Raw genomic sequence first — 20,027 nt, 5'->3', positions numbered from 1 at the left:
CAACCACACAGGAAACGAGAGAACATGCTTCGTTTCACACTGAACTGAAAAAAAGGCTGTTTTTCCCAGAATCTGAGCCACCCACAATGAATGTGAGAAAAAAAACCAACACAATAGCATTTTACTGCTGGGACAAACACGCGTCTGTTCAGGTCACAGGAGGCACGAGTTCAACCCCTCCAACGAAGACATTTTTTCCCGTAAATCGAATTGATATGCCACTCAGACGGTTCCCATTCAACCCTCTCCGAGCTGAATGCAGGAAAAAGAAGTTACATTTTCACAGTTGCAACCTCCGATTGCCAGGAAGTTGCTCAAATGTCCGTCCGGTAAGTCTTTAATAGGCACGAGTTTTACAGCAGAGCTGTAAAGTTATGACATGCGCTCCGATGATTGCACCTGGAATCGCCTGCATAACTTTGGGACTTCCTTTATCACTTAGGTTAGTGTGTCACCGCTCAAGTGATGGGAACTCTCTGAGGACAGCAGTCCGAGGTGAGCGGGGGGGGGGGGATCAAGCAACGTGACCTACAAACGCAGAGGCCAAACGCGCCCGCTGGGATTTGATCCAACCCCTTTTATGGTGCATTTTGGTGCCGTTGTTGCAGAGAAATTGGGAGAAAAACGGGTGGCCTGGCGCCTGGAAGGGATAGTGGAGGGGGCCGGAGGGGGCCGGAGGGGGGGATGGGCCGGGACACTGTGTTGTGGTTGTTTTGAGGACTCCTTTTCTCAGAAGTCCTGCCCCGAGGATTGATGCAGTCTGCCGCTGCAGACCGGGAGATTTTCTGGAGAGATTTGAGCAGCGTCCGTCTTCCAGGAAACCGAGCGCGCTCCGGACGCCGCCGCACCTGAACTCAGAATCCACCTAAAAGCGCTGCGGTGGACGGGTTCCAGCGTCGACACTTGGTTCCCATGTGTCCGTGCAGACCTCGGGCCTTTACCGGAACTCCACAGGCGGCGCCGCATGCGTGAAAACCCAGCAGTTCCCCTGCTGCCCCTCCTCCCTCGCGTGTGCATTCTTCGGCTGCCACGCTGAGTGAAGGCTCCTCTGGCACCAGCTCAGGTCAGGTCCGGACACTGTGGGGTGCTCCTTCACCCAAGTAGGCAGGAGGAGGAGGAAGGGTGGGGGGGGGGGCTCCAGCGCTTCTGGGAAACAGTCTGGGCCTAATTGGAGCCTGACTGGTTTCACATGTCTCCACTTAGGAGGAGGATCCTGCTGCCCGGCCCACTGCAGGCCTTCGCCTCTCCGCCCATGCGACCGCGGAGAGGTGACCTCACCGCACGCACTCCACATGCCAGCGAGGTCAGGTGGACATTCTGCAGCTCCACATCACATTTCTGAGCTCTTTCCCTCTCCAGCAGCAGTTTTGGTTTGGGGGATCTACTTTCTTCTGGGGGCGTGCAGCCTCCTCCCCTTGTCCAGCCTTACACCCTTAGAGTGTGGGCATTTTCCCCTTATTTCCTCCTGCTGTGGTAACGCGGCCCCACTCACCTCTCCCTGATCCTGCACCGAGATCCAAGCACGGATACCTGAGCAGGAGTACAAACATTGTTGGAGTGCAGTTGTGCAGAAATGATTCCGGGTAATCTGCCGGCTTTGTTTTCACCATCAAATTCCATTTAATAGGGCGGTCGTTCACTGCGCCCTGGTGCACATCTGGAACGAATCCTTTCACACCGCAAAGCTGCGCAGGTCGCGGCCAGATCGCACCACCGATTCACCCCAACCCTCCGTTCAGCTGTAATTCGATTTAGCAACAACAACAAAAAAAGTATCTTCTATCAAATAAACACGCGTAAACTTAGGAGCTTCTGCACCATTTGGGGGCGGGGGTCAGGTTTAAGGGGCAGATTTGTGCAGGCGGCTCGTCGAAGCTGCGTTTAAAAGCGAGGGAGTGGTTGGGAGCAGGAGCCGCGGGTCCTTAGCGTTCCTGGGCCTCATTTAATATTATACACATTCACTTGTAAATATTGAACGTTCCTCATCCGCGTTGGTGCTTTAAAAGCCGGCTGCTCGGCAGAGTTTTATGCAGCTGTAAATAAACCCGACGGTCGATGCGCTTCTCGAACGGGGCCGCAGTGACGCAGAGAATCGGGCCCCTGAAAGTCTGCGAGTTGGAAAGTTGTTCTGGCGTTCAGCGTCGCAGAGCAGCTCGGCGTCCCTAAAACCTCAAATTAATTAAGTGTTTGGTTTGGCCAGAGTGCAAATCCGATGAGAGGAACGAGCCGAGAAAAGAGCGGCGCCCCTGTCGCACACTGCCCCCTGCTGGACACACCCCGCTTAACACGCACACAAATCAATCTTTTAATTCAGCTCGATTTAATGGTAACTACAGAAACCTCGAGTCAGACATTACAGGTAAAATGGCACAACTAATTAAAAAAATTACCCACTATACATTTAGGTATGTACAACTTGATAAATAAATCAATACTGTCTAGAATTCTAATTGATAAGCATCTTTTCCTTATTTCCTGATCAGGAGAGAACAGGCACAGATCATGAGGAAATGAAAACACGATGATGAATGACTTTTAAAAAATAAAAAATAAAAATACCTGTACTCCATCACAGCAGAAACCTAAATCAGATTTGCAATTAAAGATTTTTGACAGTTTTGGTGATTTAATGTCAAATTTAATGTCCAATTGCATGAGTCTCTTTGGTCTACAGACACTGACTTATTGAATCAGTCATATTTTGCTGCTTTAAAGCATCTACGGCCCCTTTAATGGCCCAATATATAAAGAATTAGCAGCAGACGAAGCAAATTGGGAGATAGAAATGACACATGCAGGTTAAAAATAGTAAAATAACCCCATGGAAAGACCATTAAAAGGCAGAAGACAGAGAAATATTCTTTTTTTTCCTGTGAATTACCATCGCTAACCAGCAGCTTTTCGCATCACATTGAACCTATAGAGCACCAGGCACTGTGCAGCAGTAAAAAACAACTAAAAGTAGATAACCTTTTTCACGATACAGTAATAAGAAGTGTCCTGCGCTACTGGGATACAGAGAAGTTCTTTTATGGGAAACAAAAAAGCGCCAGGGGTGAAACTAACCTGCGTCTCCAGAGTCTGCAGGAAATGAGCGGCTGGCCGAGACCCCGCAGACGAGGCCCGTACCTCATCCCGCTGCGAACCCAAGCGAGAGTCGATGCCAAAGGTTTCAGAACACTGTAACAATCTCCTGAGCGGCAAATAGGTTTTTCAAATTTAGAAAAAAAAAAAAGTGACAAACGTGTAGCCACAAAGGGCCTCCTGCAGTTATTGTCACCACGCAACCAAAAACAGAGGAACTGACAGTAGAAGCTGTAGAAAATATACACAATATTATGCAAATATATTAAAGCACATCAAAAAAGGGCGTTTCTTTCAGAATAACTGGGTTCCACACTGGATCAGACCTGCTGAGTTGAAACGTGGCGTCTCGTTTACGTGGGGTCATTTGTGAAAGCATGAAAAAGGGTTTTTTTTTGCTGATTTAAACAGGTTCAGTCTCATAAACAGGAAGGGAAGTCAGACAGGAGGTCCAGACTGTGGATAACTCTGCTTCCTGTTTGTCTACAGAACCATGAAACTGAGCTCGTATGCATCCTAGAGAACCTCTACCCTCCCCGGAGAGGTCAGGGTGAATGTCCGCCTCAGCCCAAACGTGGGCAGAGCCTCCCCTGGACCCCCTTCCCTGTCAAGTGCAAAGTCTGGAAGCCTGAGAAGTTCTAATGTCTCTTCATGGACGACACCTTCTTCTTCCTGGCGGCCAGCATCTCGTAGAAGGGGTCCCGGCTAATGGCCGCCCTGGGGGCACAAAGAGGGAGGTGTGAGAGGGAGAAGGCTCGGGCTCCTCGGTCACATGCATAGACTGGAGATGAGGATCAACCCGGCCGTCACAAACCGGGTTACAAACTTACTTGATGCTGTTCATCCATTCCTCCTTCTCCTCAGCGGTGGGGGCAGAGATGCGGTAGAAGGTGTGGTTGCCCTCCACTACCCGTCCATCAGCTTCTGTCTTGCATGCTTTTATCACCTGGTCCTTGTTGTCAGGGATGAAAAGCTCAAAGCAGTTCTGCGGGTGTGGATTAGACAGAGGTTAAAAAAAAGTGCCACATGGCGCGATCGTCCACACCCTCACCAGCAGGCGGCGCTGTACTCACAGGTTTCTTATCCTCCACCTCTTTGATGCTCAGGTTCTCCAGTGGGATGATCCCCCTGGGCTCTTTGTCCTGGATAAATGCGAGAACAACGACTGAGTGCTGGAGGAGTCGCTGGGTTGCCGTGACGACCCGAGCGGTACTCACCGTGGTGTACTCGAAGTAGTAGAGGCAGTTGTCGGTGAGGATGAACCACCTCCTCTTCCAGGTTTTGACCCGTCCGCCTGCGGAGCACGGAGCCAGCGTCAGAGCAGCGCAGCCAGAGAGGCGGAGAGAAACGAACACCGAGGAACCAGAGCGAGCAGCGGCAGACGGACGGACGGACAGATGTACGGGCAGACAGACAGATGACGGCTCTGTGCGGATAAACTGGCATCGCAGCAGGAGCTGCTCTCACTGCAGAGCCTCCATGAGCAGGTCTGACCTGTCCTGCAAACGTACCTGACTGACTCGACGTGAATTCTTTACATTTAACGGGATAAAGACTCAATAATGTCACTCAACCTACAACCAGATGAAGTGAGAGCGACTGATGGCTACTCTTTTATGCCCAGCGGGCTGTTAACTTGCTGACATGCAACTGATCCCTGACCCCCGTTTGTCACCCGTACTTCCTCTGAGGGGGGAACCTGATCACACAACCAGATGGTTTTCTCTCTTTGGGAGGATGAGATGCCAACAAACTGAGGGGGTGGGGAAGCCCGGGGCAACGCTCCAATATCCCAGACTTGAATTTCCTGTGTTGGTTTTGTTAGGTCACTTCATAGTCATTGACAGGAGCCCCCAAAGTGGCCCCAAAGCCTCTAGCCTGGTCTAGACTCGTCTATCCCACCACCGGTGTTAGTAGCTGCACGCTGACACTCATCTACCAGGAGAAAAAAAGGCTACAAAGATGTTTACACACTGGTTTAATCATATAGCAGCTTCAGGACTGTATATGATCCCCCGTCAGAACACACACATCATCATCTTCATCAGTCCAGCAGGCGTCTGACACGCCGCTGACCCGGAGGGGGCGCAGAGCCTCCTGCTACACCGGCGTTGGGCGGCATATTGGCACGAAAAAAGCAAGACGAACACGACACGGGCGCCATGGCAGAATCAACAGAGCCAATTGAGTTGAGGGGCCGCGATCGGCATCACGGTGTCGTCGGCTTCTGAGAGGCAGTTGCAGATGTTGGGTGCGTGGACGGTGCCGGACTGGACGAGCAGCCGGGCGGAGCGTCAGAACTCAGATTTAAAGAAAATAAATAGTTTGCAGCTTTGATGCGCAAATAAAAGAGTACTTTTCTGCTCCAGACCTAAATTAAAGATGCCGATTTTGGTCGTGGTCCAGTCCGCTCCAGTCCAGCACCACCCCAGGCTCACCTCCAGATCCATTTAAAGTATGAACAGAGCATAGCTGCATTACAGAAAAGGTGCAGTGTTCCCCTTCCCCGCAGCCGGACACCAACACAAAAAAAGCCAATAGATCAACTCGCTCGCCATCAATTTGGAAGGTCGAGCGAAAATTCCCTTTGTGGTGCCGGCTGCACGCCTGAAAAAAGAAAACTGCAGCTTCCAAAAAAAAAAACAGATCAAAGTGAGCGGCTACCACAGCATACAGAGAAGAGAGGCCCAGACTGTTTGTTAAAGTGGTCACAAAGCATCAGCTCCTGAGCCCAAACCACGGGTGGCAAATGAACCCTGTGACCCGATGTCAACCACCCACAGAGATAAAAGAGCACGGACACACCACCGTAACGACAGATGGAACAGACAGACAGGTTCGAATGAGTGGATGGAGAGAGGAGAGGTCAAATAAATAAACAAATAAAACAGATAAAACCCCTGTGCCAAAGTTTAAGATGAGGGAGAGAACAAAAGCATGGCGCACCACCAAAAGCACCTGAGAGCTGAAGAGATGGACTAGCGTTTGGGAAGAACAGGTGTACATACCTCCTGGGGAAAGACAACAGCCAAAATCATGGGAACAAACAAACAAACGAGGAAGAAAAGAAACAAATGAAATCAAATTAAATAATGAGGAAATATTTCACCACAGTCCAGTTAATCTGGTATTAGAGAGGCTGTAATGTACTGCTTCACAGCTTTCAGTTCTGGACTGGCCAACAGATGCAATATGTCTGTTGTCCACAAGGGGGAGCGCTCCTGCAAAACATTACATTACAAAATAGCCTCTGTAGTTTATTTCTGCATCCAGTAAATTATAGAGCCTTCCACCCCGATTATTTTTAAAACGTTGATCATTTGGAGTAGCTGAGGACAGTAGTTCTACACTCTCTTTGGTGCAGCTGGTTGTAAAGATTCACAGCGCTGATTTTCGCTTTGGGTGGCTGCGATTGGCTTGAATTAAATTCATTGTGAATCAGGGAGAAATCTCAGGGAGAAATCTCAGAGAAAACAGAGAATTAAAAGTTCAGCTGACATCCTGGAAAAGGTCTGTTGTGATACAAGTGTTTGTGTGTAAATACGTAACGTGTATTAGCTGTAAAAACACTATTAGCATATAGCTGCACTTGAACACGCCCCATCATTAATAATTCACAGGCTTCTACGAGTGGTGGTCTGATCTTAAGGCCACATCCATAATTCATGCGAAGACATCTTTGGACGTCTCAGGTGGAGCGGGTACACACATTTATCAACATGTGTACATCCATCCTGAGCACAGTCGCACACACACCGGCACGCAGGTTACAGGGCAGAGCCCAGGGGAGACGCCGGCGTTCACTTTACGGGCACGTTTTTAACGCATTTCAACACTTGTGGAGCCTTTTGCACAGGAACTCACCCAGTTTGAGCAGCCAGCCCTCTCTGTCCGGGTTGAAGAAAGTGTGCGTGAGGTCGTTGCCGTCGTCCTCGGGGATCTTGAAAGGCTCGTTCTTGATGCTCTCGTACAGGTTCTGGAGTTAAAGTGACGAACCGTAAGCATAGAGGAAACATTTAAAAGAAAAGGCAGAAGTTGTTGAACGCTACAGACTCTAAGTAGATCCTCAGGCAGGTCGCCCCCATCGTTGATTCCTCTGTTCATGGAGATGAATCGCTCCACCGTGGGCTTGTCCTTCACATTTGGGTTGTGGAGGCTGGTGTTTAACATGATGATGGCGAAGGACAGGATGTAACAGGTATCTGTGGCACAAACACACAGAAACAAAAGTGGCAATTTCCCCAAAGACAAGAGAGCTTTTGCCACTGCTGGATGCGAGTATTTAAATAGGGATGCAAATTAGCAGCAACCAAGGGCTGCACTTATGGGACCATAGCCCAACTGAGAGGACGGAGCGGAACATCGTTAGCTAGCAGAGTGGGTGGAAGCGAAAGGCTGCGTGTGGGGGGCGCGCTGCACGTGGATTCCGTGTGCGTGCGTTTGCTAAAAGGCAGCGCAGTCAGCACGCGGCCGATACAGAGGCACATTAACTGGCCCGTGAGGTGCTGCGGAGCTCCATACATTATTCACATCCATCTGCATCGGCGCTCGTCGGCCGCTCGTCTGCTGTGCACATTAAGCCAGATAACGACGCCTTACACGTCAACTGCAGCGGAATAGTGGTCGTCTAAATAACACTTTCGTTTGGAGGGTCGATGGCCGTCCTAGTCAATATCTTTCATTGCACCTGGAGCTGAGTGGTGTTGGCGTGGAAACACGAACCTGTTGACTGGAAAACACCGGGGTTGCACTGACAGTAGCGCTGGGCAAAGGCCTCCATCATGCGGTCGATCTTCTGGGCTTCTCCGGGTAGTCGGAAACTCCACAGAAACTGTCTGCGAGGGGGACGGAGACCGGACATCAGGGTGCAAATTGGCGAGAAATGTGGCGAGAAGGCGTGGAGGCGGAGCTTACCTCAGGGCCTGAACCAGGTTGAGATCAGTGAATTCATGCAGCTCCACGAAAGCATGGAGGACCTGGAGGTTGAACTCGTCTCTGCAGGAGAGAAAACGTGACAGCGTTCCTGGTCTGACTCACACAAGCACCAACACGTTTTTGATACGCACATATTAAAAAAAAAACAGTTTCACATATTTTTCACTTAATCCCGATGACATCATTCCTAACCTTACTCTTCAGGATAAACAATATGCCCTGTGGGATCATGGGAAGGGCCTCTGACTCATATCTAGTCACCACCCTGGCTGGATAAGTGACCAATCAGGTCTCCAGCAGCCTATTTGAACTATAAAACAATTACTTTATAACAGTCTTAAAACAGCTCTCTTGAGATGAATTGGTTTTAGTTCCAGACAGCCAAGCTCAGCCAATATTACTACTTCCTGTATGTTGTGTTGACACTATGAGCAGCAGTCTGAAGAGTGATTCACGCACATGCACGCTCATGTTCCTCGTGGGTGAGTAAGACCATCAAAAACAGATGTGCGCTCTTGAGCAAGGGGTGACTTCTTGTGAAGATGGTCTAAACGTGGGAGCAATACACCCAGTTTGGGAAAGGACGGGTGTGTCCTGGAGCGCGAAATGGAAAATATGCTCCGGTAATCTGATGCTCGTCCGGCGCACATGCGTGGATGTTGGTGTGATTCTATAGAGGACGCCAGACGGAACAACACCCATCTCCATCCTGACCTCTCTCCCAGGTAATCCCCGATGGCCGTTTTGTTGAGGCCCTCGCCCTTGTAGAGGAACTGAGCGATGTCGTCACTGGTGTTCTTCAGCAAGTCGTTCTCAATCAAGAACTGGATCCCCTACGACAGAGACGGGACAGAGAGGGGACAGGGAGGGGACAGAGAGGGGACAGGGAGGGGACAGAGAGGGGACAGAGAGGGGACAGGGAGGGGACAGAGAGGGGACAGGGAGGGGACAGAGAGGGAACAGGGAGGGAACAGGGAGGGGACAGGGAGGGGACAGAGAGGGAATAGGGAGGGGACAGGGAGGGGACAGAGAGGGGACAGAGAGGGAACAGGGAGGGGACAGGGAGGGGACAGGGAGGGGACAGAGAGGGAACAGGGAGGGGACAGGGAGGGGACAGAGAGGGGACAGAGAGGGAACAGGGAGGGGACAGAGAGGGGACAGGGAGGGGACAGAGAGGGAACAGGGAGGGAACAGGGAGGGGACAGGGAGGGGACAGAGAGGGAACAGGGAGGGGACAGGGAGGGGACAGAGAGGGGACAGGGAGGGGACAGAGAGGGGACAGGGAGGGGACAGAGAGGGAACAGGGAGGGAACAGGGAGGGGACAGGGAGGGGACAGAGAGGGAACAGGGAGGGGACAGGGAGGGGACAGGGAGGGGACAGAGAGGGGACAGAGAGGGAACAGGGAGGGGACAGGGAGGGGACAGGGAGGGAACAGGGAGGGGACAGAGAGGGGACAGGGAGGGAACAGGGAGGGAACAGGGAGGGGACAGAGAGGGGACAGGGAGGGGACAGAGAGGGGACAGAGAGGGGACAGAGAGGGAACAGGGAGGGGACAGAGAGGGGACAGAGAGGGAACAGGGAGGGGACAGAGAGGGGACAGAGAGGGGACTCTGGGTTAGAAATTGCTCATCTGGAAAAAAAACAAGGAATCACAGGGGATCTTTCCCTACTTTTTTGGGGTCCATGTTGAATTTTTTCCGGCCCATGGCCACTTGTTTATTCCTCTGCATGTTTTTCCTGGAATTACGAGACAGAATTGAAAACCACATCATTTCATGGGCTGGAACTGTCCTCATTCATCAACATTGAAATAAATGACTGTGTTTGATAACATTTTCCATTTGTTAGCACAGGACGGCCTCTCCTCTCTCCGGCCCCTTGGACAGCGTGTTGTTTACTAGTTTACCATCAGGCATATGGGAACGTCTCACTTCTCACAAAGCGTTTTTCTAGGGTCAACGTGCCGGCCATCACCATGGTTACCTCTCCACTGCGCCCAGTGAGAGGTCACCATTACTTCCCAGTGACTTAATCACACCGGCATTCTGCTGCCGTGAGTCAGTCGAAGTCCAACACTTAGTCAAACAGTCTACAGCGCCGCCTTAATAAAGGTTTTCAGGAATCTTTGATCACAAGTACAGGCAGGAAACTGGAATGAGGTTTAGATCCAGGAGAAAGTGCTCCGAGAGCATTCTGGACAGGCCAGGAATGTTGTTCTGGTGAGTAGGCCAAACAGTGCTCGCTCCCCTGGGAGTGGCCATTGTCTGCTGTGGTCTATACACCCCCTGCATTATTCAATTAGGCCCCCATCGTGGGGGGGGGGGGCTGATGAAACATTTAAACTGCCTTAAAAGCACGGCCGATTTGGGGAGTATATGGTGCTGAGATGACCCGTGAGGCTATCAAACATTAATAACTGGAGGCTTTGTTTGCTACGCGTGTGTGTGATAGGTGAGGAGGGTGGAGACCACCCCCCCACCCTCCCCCCGGTGCTTACCTCTCCTCTGTGGAGCCCAGGTTCTCGATTTCACTTTTCACTTCTGCTATCTCATCCTTCAGCCGCTGCGGAGAAGACGGAGATGTGGAGCGTTAGCATGTAGCATGGAGTCATCATCTGTGTCTCATAACGCAGGCCAGGGTGTGACCCACACAAACAACATGCAAAGTCAAAAACACACACTTTAAATAGCTCTCCTCCCTGTTCACCGACAAGTGTGGAGATCAGAAAGCACCGCCTTTAATCAACCACAGTGCGAGTTTCCCGTTGAGCGTTTTTGATCACGCACGTCGGGCCTCTTCATTCAGACGGGTGTTGGCGTGGCGTCTGTCCGGGTGATTCCAGAGTGAACATCTGTGCTTCCCAGGCCAAGCTGCATTCCTCGGATGCTTGCGTCCGCAAACAAAAGTTGTCTTCATGCAGGGAAGCAAGTGGTTGTGGCGTGGGGGAGGGAGGGAGGGTGGTCAGGGAACAGACCATAGAGTGGGGTCAAAATGAGGGGAGGGGGAGGGGCGGCATTAGTGGACCAGGCTCGTAAACGAGAAAGTGTCACATCACGCCTCCGTGGGGGCCAGGGGGGGCCGGCGGGGGCCAGCGGGGGCCGAGGAATCTGGCAGACGTCTCTCCACCAGTGAGGGACTGACCCAGACAGCCAGTTCTGATTATCAGCTGTGCCCTCGGGTCAAAGCAACAGCCCGGAACATTATCATGAGCCTTGGACGGGACTCAAACCGACCACTTTAGGGAAATTTGGCAGGGCCGATTTGAATCCCGGATTTCGCTCGCGATTTTGAGAGCGACGGAAGCGGCTGCCTCAGTTTTTACTTGATCAGTTTTCAGCAGCCATTGTGTGTTCCATACTGCGCAGCCACGTTTCAAATAAAAACAAGCGAATCAATCATTCACGGGCAGATCTGCACAACTCAAAACCAAACAGAAATCCTGAGGAGGACGCAGGGCAGGAAATGCCTCACATTCCTCCTAAATGATCTCCCCAAGAAGCTCATCAAAGCCAACATAATGTCCAAACTGAAATTAAGGAGCTGTTGTGTTCCACGAAACAACTAGAGAAGACTTTTTACCTGAATGTCCTCCAGTAGCTCCTGCTTTCGCCGGCGGATGTTCTCCAGTTCCTGCTGTTCCTCTGGCGTGAGGTCGTCCGGCACTGTGGAAAACCAGGGATTAGAACAGCAGCTGCTAATATTTCATTTAACTATTTCTCATCTTTCTCCCGTTACACATTTAAATTTCCAAATGTAGCTGAGATCAGAAGTTATTTCAACACAGAGGGGTGAAGGCAGAGTTATTAGAGTGGAGAAGAGCGCATGGGTGAACCTTTATTGATAGATTAGCCGCAACGCTAAACTAGCAGTGATGCCTCTGAACCAGCAAGGTAGTTCTATCGCAAGTCTAGAGACATTTCTAAGACCCCTGAACCTTGACTGTGCCGGGAGCTGCTTCTCCTTCCATCCAGGAGCAGATTCAAAGGTTAATGGCTGCGGCAGACTGGGCTGATGTTTGCTAACCATTAACACGGCACTGGTTAGAAAGTGCCTGAAACCGGGAACCAGGAAGAACTTTAGGATCTTAATTTCTGTGAGTCTGTCATTCAAGAACCTTATAGGAAAAAGGGCATCAGTACAGGGTTCATCACACACACCAGCCGGCATCACCTACATGATCCGACTGATTAAAAAGGACATCCAACACCACCTCCTGACTCCACCTTAAGTGATCCAACCATATCAAGGACGGGAAAAGCCCCAACCATGAGGTTTGCACCAAGTGGGTGTCATTTCCCAGAACACACCGCCTCCTATGGTGCAGTCCCATCCACTTCAGATACATTCTGCATGTTTGCCTTCTGTTCGGGAGCTTCCCTCTCATTTAGAAAACCCTGTCACGGTGAGACGGGCAAAAAGAGGCGGTTTCGAAAACAGGAAGTGGCACTGACCTAGACAGATTAATGCAAAATAGAGAAGAATGGGGAAAGCACCTGTTTGTGAGTAGGTGGAGTTAACTGTGCCAATTTCATTTGACCTCATTAAACCCCAGTACGGTGATACAATACCCACAATGTGGCGCTCTCCTCATCTGGACTGGTTATATTCGGCTTCAGAGGCAGCACTCACGCGCAGCCTGAAAATGAAACACCAGCCGCCCACACACTACTCATTTAAAGTTCAGAAAAAGTGATGGTTCAGGGAGATCATGGAGTAACAGGGGACAGCCGGGGCCCAGGTACCTGCACATGCTTCCCACCCACACACCGACATTAAAGGTCTGCCTGTGGAACCTTCCAGATCTGAAATGTTACATCACCATCGTGCGCATTTTTTCAGTTTTTTTTTTTTGATCCACCTTAGAATTGATTTTTTGTGTGGACTGAGTTGAAATATGCATCTGCACCTTTTGCCAAATGTGGGACAGAATAATCTGGGCTTTGTCACGCCATGGCTCCAGGCCTCATCACAGCTGAGTACCTTTTAACCTAAATTTGCGTCAAACCGGCCAAATAGGTTCCTTTTGATGATAATCTCTGTGCCCGCTCAGCTCTGAAACTTTGGACCAGTTTAACTCGCCGCACGTCTAAATCTGAACCCTGAGGCGTATTTGACATCAAAGGGTCCAGTGTTTGTTTAACTTCTGCGTGTGCACGAGGAGCGTGCAGCAATTTTTGGAGAGGGCTGGGTCAGCAGAGAGGAGCAGGGAGTCAACATCCAGGGAGACACCAAATATAGCTGGCGCTCCCACAGCGGCGGGGCCCACTAATACAGCCTGATTACCGACGGAGGAGACGTCTCATCTCCGCACACATCACTGAAGAACTCTCCTTGGAACATAAGGAAATTAGAATTCTGAGTGCTAGGATCGCTCAGCCACCCCCTCCCTGCAGGTCTGACCCAATTCGGGGAGCTCCTCTCAAAGAAGACAGGTTGAATTAAAATTAATAACTAAATAAGCCTCTCGCTGAGACCGTCTCAGGATGCACGGCATAAAACCATCCGTCTATAAAAGGGAGTATATTATAGCGTCCAGGAGAAGGTTAGAGGTGCGAAGGTCAGAGATGGATGAAATCAAATTTAGTTTGGTTAAATCATCCGGAATAATCACAGAAGCCAAACAAACGAGGATGAAACTTTTCAAACCAATCTGGTCTGATTACACTGACGGGTCCTGAACGAGCACCTTTCTGGGGACACGGTGATTGAAAGCGTGGCTGTATGTCGAGCCTTATTCAGCTCAATCACGGAGTCATAAACCCATGAGATGCAGGGGAACCAAGGAAAGCTCAAGTCCTGTCATCTCCATTGCTGGTCCAGAATATTGACGTGGAATCAATGGAGAGGGCAGTGATCCGCATTGGTGCGTATTCCCTCTCAGACGTGACTCTGGTGGCGAGAGCCACGTCATGCACAGGTCCTGGAGCATCTGTTGCTCATTTACAGTAATGTGGACAGTTTGCTTGCAGAAACCAACCCCCTGGGGGCCCAGTGGGCGCCAATCATTCCGTTTGAATCGATGAGAAGCCCGAGATAGAAGAAGCCGTCTCCTCCGTGATGAGGTTTAATGCACTGGCCACCAAATGTACCGCGTACGAACGATCCGAAGCGAGCGGTGGAAAAAACACACAAACACACACGCACCAGAGCTCCGAGTTCAGTCCAGATGTTTTAAATGGAACAACATCCCATCATTTAAAATGCACAGGCTCATCTTCTGATCTCTGAGATGGAATCTCATTAGTGCACTGAATCCCAAAGGAGCTCTGCTTCATATATATTTGAAACACCCCCAAAACACACACACCCCCCCCCCACACACACACACACACCTTCATAGAAAGCTTAAAACAAAGCAAGAATGCCTCCATCTTTAATTTGGACAATGAGCATTTCACCCCTGAACCATCAAACGGTCTGAAACAGACCACCAGTATGAGCCAGTAAAGAACCCGACCTGACCTGGTCCAGTGGTAGGAGGTGGTGAGGCAACCGGACATAAATGAGGAGAAGGAGCCTGTGTTGGGCTGAGGAGGCGTGGGACGGTAAATGGCAGGAGAGCAGACAGTGGGAAGAGTAGTGGGACGATCACAGCCGTCCCTTTGTGAGGACATTCTTCCTCTTTGAGGACTGGCCGCCTCAGCATCCTGAGATTTACTTGTGTGGCCAGTTGCTGCTTCAAGATGCACATCAAGATACGCTGCAGCTCGACCTCAAAGTCAGACATAGACTCTGGTCTTCCGCCTGCGGCACCGGGACCGAACCATCAGTCAAGCTCCGATCAACAGCCGTAAACACACAACAACAATCCAGGCTGAAGAGTGACAGAGCAGCTCACTGAAGCCCCCCCCCCCCCACCGTGGGGGCCGAAAGTCAGATCACCACCATCTATCTTCAGTCTTGGCGTGACATTTGTCTGGCTTCACTCATGTCATCGTTAGCGTTGCCCGCCTGGATCAAGTCAAGGAAGAAGTGACCCAAAGCAGAGGAAACAAAGCGACACAAACCTGTTTGAAACAAATGCCCGTTTAGCGCCGCTCCTCTGACCGGAAAGTTCCTCTGCTCCCCTCGTTAGTTAGGGAAACAGCCCTGGCGAATGGCCAGACGTCCACATCGCGCGAGCTGACGGCGGGAAGGAGCCCGCTCCTCCGCTTATCCGGAGCAGAAGTGCCGACTCCTCGGCGCTGTACGGAGCAGCTCGCAGCGCTCCAGCACAGATGGTGAAGGGAGGGGAGCCGCTGCTCGCTGCCTCGCTCCCTCCACGCTTTCGTTTTAACGACTCGCTCTCTCCGCTGCTGCCATTAGCATGAAGGCTCCCCCCAGTGGTCACTCCTGTCTCTGCCGTTTGTGCACATGTCAACAAGGAGCGCGCGTCTGCCTATGTGACAGCCGCGGCTGTGATTACAGCGGTGTGCAGGTGTGAGTGAGCGGGCTGTGAGACAGTGGTGCGAGCGTGGGGATGTGCAGCGCTGCTCGTGTGCATGGACGCCGTTCATTCCGGTCGTTTGCTTTAGCCTAATTTTTAGAGTAAAGGACCTTCAGTGAGGGTAATGCTTGAAATATTTATTAAAAAAGCACCACATGTGGACGAACACATCTGGGCAGAATGATATCATAATAAATCATGGGATTGGTCACGCTACCCTCATCACTTCTACGCTGAGAACAATAGTGTCGTCCGTGACCCCCATCCTGAGATTAGGATCCGTCATGCAGTATTCCCGGCATTCCCGCCCATCAGCCTGATGTTCTTGCACGTGTGTGCGCTCCCCTAACATCTGCAGGATGGAGTCGACAGCCGCGCTCTTAGCACACGTCTGACTCCGGGTCAGAATGAAGCCCTCTGCTCCGCTCCTTTGCAGTCTGGTCCCAGCATCGACCGTGTCTCACCGGGCTGCAAGGACAATCCTGAAGGACTGGCAATGTGCCAGATTTATACATGAAATATATGGAAATATATACACCACAAATCTGCAGCTTAGATTCATCAGAAAAAAGGTTCAACATTCTAGAAATTCCATTTATAATATGACTGAATCCCATATAAAAAAAATAAAATTCCTCAGATTCCTGTCAGGTCAAGAGCGGGCACGTTCCCTCTGGGGCGTCTCAGTGCCTTGTAGGAAAAATGAAATCAACATGAGCACGTCAATAGATTAGGACTAAGGCACAAAGGAAAGAAATATAGATAAAAATCAATATTTGTGATGACGTTCAGTCTTGCAGCTCAGACACACGAGACTTTAGGTACTGAAGCGGCTTTAGAGGTTCAGGAAAACAGACAAATGGCGTCGTTATCTCTGCGTCTGCTGTAAAGGAATGCATGGGCCAGAGGATGTGGCTGGCTGGGAACTGGAGCCGGAGAACGTATAGCTGGCTGGCCGCTGTACACACAGCTTCAGTGTAAAGCAAACATACGCACAAGCCTGCCGCATCAACATCCTGCTGCTGCACGCATCGCTGTGAACACAAAAGAGACGCTTCCCAAAAGAATTCCAGTTTCACTGGCACCTCTCGGCATTAGCTGTTGATCTAGAGGCTTCTTGATGTTTTTCCTCAAAAGCGGAAGCGCCGTTTCTACCCACAATGCACCCCTTTGTCCTCTGATGCTGCCGACCTTGATTCTTATCGCGATTGTCCTGCTATCAACATCCTCCATTACCAATACCTCCAACAGGACACGCCCAGCATCGGGTTCAAGAAAAAAAAGAACCCCCATGCTGAGAAACCTCTGTTTTCTCCTCCCCGTTTGTTCATTTTTCGGTTTATGTGTCGTTTTTCTGCAGTAAAGCGGTGAAAAAACGTCAGCCCACACGCCAAACGTGGGAGGCCGCTTTCAGTCAGACTCGTGGTTTCCTGTTTGTTCACATAGTTCAGAGGAGGAGGGGAGAGCCGAGGCTGCCCCCGCCCATCCTGCAGGAAGAGGCAATAATCAGCTTTCTTCATACATAGAAACCGGCATCTCTTATGACAACTATGGGCACAAGAGGGCTCCCAGTCTGACCAGTCTGATGTTCAAGATCATTTACTTGTTTGACTTTGCTCCTGTTTCGTTGAGGACCGTTTGTAGGGAGTAAATGGCAAATGTAATTCATGAAGACAGTGAGACAAGTTGTACGAAATAAGGCTGAAACATCTGCCACTGAAGTCTCCAGCGTCCCAAGACAGACTTTCAAACTCTGGCTTTGTTGGAGCCATTTGTGGAGCGGAGGCCGAGTCTTATCACAGGCCAGCTCAACGACAAACATGTGAAGGCAAGAATCAAATCCAAAAACACAATATGGCAACACACGAGATGACTCCGTCCTTCACTGCACCGTCACCAGCGCCGTCACGAGCCAGACAGCACTGTCACCTCTCGATTTAAAAATGACTACTTAGCTCAACAACAGCGTCTGCAACAGGTGGCTAAAACCTGCATTTTCTCTTTCCGCTTTCACAAATGTAAATTGGGGTCTTTTTTTTAACCACTCAGCAGTGTACAGTACAACCATAATGGGAACTCCACTAATGCAGAAAGAGGGCAGAAATATGATTACAGGGAGCTGATGGCGATTATCAAACCACAGGGCCTCAGTGCCAGGGCACATTGTTCTGGGGGGCCCATTAGAGCTCTCAGCACCACTCATTAGAAAACCATTAGCGACGACTACTCTAACTTCCCAGACCACCCGCCTTTAAGTGGCAGAGACAAATGGACTCAAAGAGAATCGAATCTTCCCGTCTCTCATGTGTTTGTAGCCCCCGTGTGCCAGCCCAGCCACGGGACATTCCACGTCTCCATGAGGAGAACAAAGGTAGCGTAGAAAGGGATCGTAGAAGCCGGAGACTGCTCGCGGTTCTGAGGGATGTATAAAGGTGAAGCATGTCAGAGGTACCAATTAATTCTGCAAAAGTGGCCGAGATAAATGCACCATTCTCAGCAACAAAGGCTTTGAATCAATGTTTGCTTCTGCAGGAGGTGCAAACTGTTATATTCAAAGATAATTATTCATGGAATCCTACACAGAACTGTTTTAAATACAGTTAAAAGCACTAAAAGAATGAGAGTCAAGGAGAACTTAATAACGGGAGGTAGAAATGAACTTTTAACATCAAGAAGGCGTTTTATTTTTTCTTGTGGCTGGGCGACTGGTCTGACACCTGTTGCTGCAGGGCTGAAAAATGACACTGGGATGTGCGGAATAAAAGCTGGTGTAAAATGTCCACCACAAAAGGACAAATGTCCCAGTCAACACAGCGTGTTGCTTTATACGTCCAAATGTGTCCAATTAACAAACCAACACTTAACAATTCAGACCTGGAAAACGTGAAAAACAAGTACTCAATATATATGTATATATATATATATATATAACTATTGTGTGTTTTGTTCATCATAATAAAAAAGACGTTGAGATTTGAGTGTCAAAATAACAACGGGATCACAGTAATTGTGTAATATATATATAATATAAGGGTAAGCTATGTAAACAAGGCCAGATCGCGCTTGTTTGGCTTCGGAAGTTTCAATGGGAAAATGTCGCCGATAAGCAAAGGTTTCTCAGCCTGTAAACTTTTCGTACTTATATACCATAACTCAGCAGTCAGAGGAGTTTATTTCAACGGCATTAGGCCAACTAAAATGGCTTTCCTCGGCTGTCTCACTCACCTACGCCGTCTTCCGACTTTAACACCATGTTGAGCTCCTGGGGTCCGATCTTCAAAAAGTTTCAACTGTTCCCCGGCCTTCAATAAACTAAACACGGGGATTTCGAAAACTGGATCGGTTGTTTAAGATTAATAACTGTGGTTTAAAAGAGTTGCGGAATACTCTAAGGATCGGTACGTGCGCTGTCGACAGCTTCAGGGAGTGGTTTCTAGCCGGAGGACTTTAAACAGCCAATCTGCTCGCGGGGCCTTCTTCCGTCAGAGGGCTGAGTAGCACGGGTACACTTCCGGGAGCAACTTCAAAATAAAACAACACCGCGACTACGCTATCACCGAGTATAGTCGACATGGTCTTTCTCCTCAAACTGGGATAGATCGTTCGATGGAATTTAAAGGATGGGGCCGAAATTCGAATAACAAAAATATTAACGTCTCAAAATAACGCATGGCCTGATAATGAAGTTAATACTTTGCTTTATTTTTTTGCTCCGGAATTTAAATAATATCTGGTAGTAGTTCACAACCGCTGCTAACTTGACTCTGCCTAAACCGAACGTGTGGTTTTCGCCGTTGACTGAAACTCACACACACACGCACACGCTCGCACACACACGTGTGTGTGTTGAATGGGGGCAGGGATGGTTTGAATGACACCCACAGATATCGCAGTTCACTGCTGCTGAGTGTGCCTGAACACCACAGGCAGCACAATTGTATCTGCATTCATGACCTGGAAACACACAGCACAGAAAAGTCAGTTTTACAGCAGAACATTTCGATGTATTACATCTGCTATTACAGCTGGTACAGGTGTTTTTGATGTGGAAGAGAAACTGATCATATCAGAAAAACCTCCATAAGGACCGACATCAGGACCAACATACCATAGTGGCTCAAGTGGAACACCACCATGACTCAAGGCTTTGACAGGCTATACTCTGTCGAGCCACTTAATCTGAGTCACTCCTACTCGAGCTGTGGCCCATGAATGCCTCACTTGTGCTGCCCTAATCTAACAACTGACAATGAAGCCAGTGTGAGTGAAGCCGCTCAACTGAGTTCACTCTTGCTTACGAGTTCAAGCGTTCCCCAGGGCACCGCCGGCAAAACTGGGCTACAGAAGCCGGAACGAGAAATGAAACCAGAAAACCACCTGACCTTTATATGAAAAGATCAACAACTGAAGTCAGCATATTGTTTGCAACTTCCCAGTGCACAAAATGAGCCACGGAATAAATTTGACATTAATGAGTGACGCAAAAAGCCGCTCTGATGCTCTTAAGGCTTTTGTCTTGACAGATAAAATATGCAGCTGATTATATTTTCCAACAAGATGAAAAATGACACTCTCTCCCTT

At 49.7% G+C, this 20,027-nt stretch overlaps 1 protein-coding gene across 6 annotated transcripts in view; it reads right to left on the bottom strand.

Moving 5' to 3' along the window:
* Positions 1-2,301: 2,301 nt before the first annotated feature.
* Positions 2,302-20,027, bottom strand: part of cyth1a (cytohesin 1a) — a 22,525-nt gene continuing 4,799 nt past the window's right edge. For 2 of the 6 annotated variants that reach the window (XM_011604008.2, XM_029836160.1), the window contains exons 2-13: positions 11,600-11,682; positions 10,518-10,582; positions 9,691-9,757; positions 8,734-8,852; positions 7,999-8,079; positions 7,807-7,919; positions 7,138-7,286; positions 6,948-7,060; positions 4,302-4,380; positions 4,158-4,226; positions 3,915-4,069; positions 2,302-3,801 (exon numbers count right to left, since the gene is read on the bottom strand). In XM_011604008.2, coding sequence (XP_011602310.1) covers positions 3,723-3,801; positions 3,915-4,069; positions 4,158-4,226; positions 4,302-4,380; positions 6,948-7,060; positions 7,138-7,286; positions 7,807-7,919; positions 7,999-8,079; positions 8,734-8,852; positions 9,691-9,757; positions 10,518-10,582; positions 11,600-11,682 — 1,172 coding nt within the window. In that variant the 3' untranslated portion in view covers positions 2,302-3,722. Of the gene's footprint in view, positions 3,802-3,914; positions 4,070-4,157; positions 4,227-4,301; positions 4,381-6,947; positions 7,061-7,137; positions 7,287-7,806; positions 7,920-7,998; positions 8,080-8,733; positions 8,853-9,690; positions 9,758-10,517; positions 10,583-11,599; positions 11,683-15,027; positions 15,279-18,671; positions 19,260-19,328; positions 19,401-20,027 lie in introns of those variants that run through there. The other 4 variants (XM_029836158.1, XM_003964655.3, XM_029836161.1 and 1 more) reach the window with 4 other exon arrangements.

The sequence above is a fragment of the Takifugu rubripes genome, chromosome 5 (assembly GCF_901000725.2).
Source record: "Takifugu rubripes chromosome 5, fTakRub1.2, whole genome shotgun sequence".
In the NCBI taxonomy this organism is placed as follows: domain Eukaryota; kingdom Metazoa; phylum Chordata; class Actinopteri; order Tetraodontiformes; family Tetraodontidae; genus Takifugu; species Takifugu rubripes.
The sequence above is the reverse complement of the archived record's forward strand: the minus strand, read 5'-3'. Positions and strand labels throughout refer to the sequence as shown.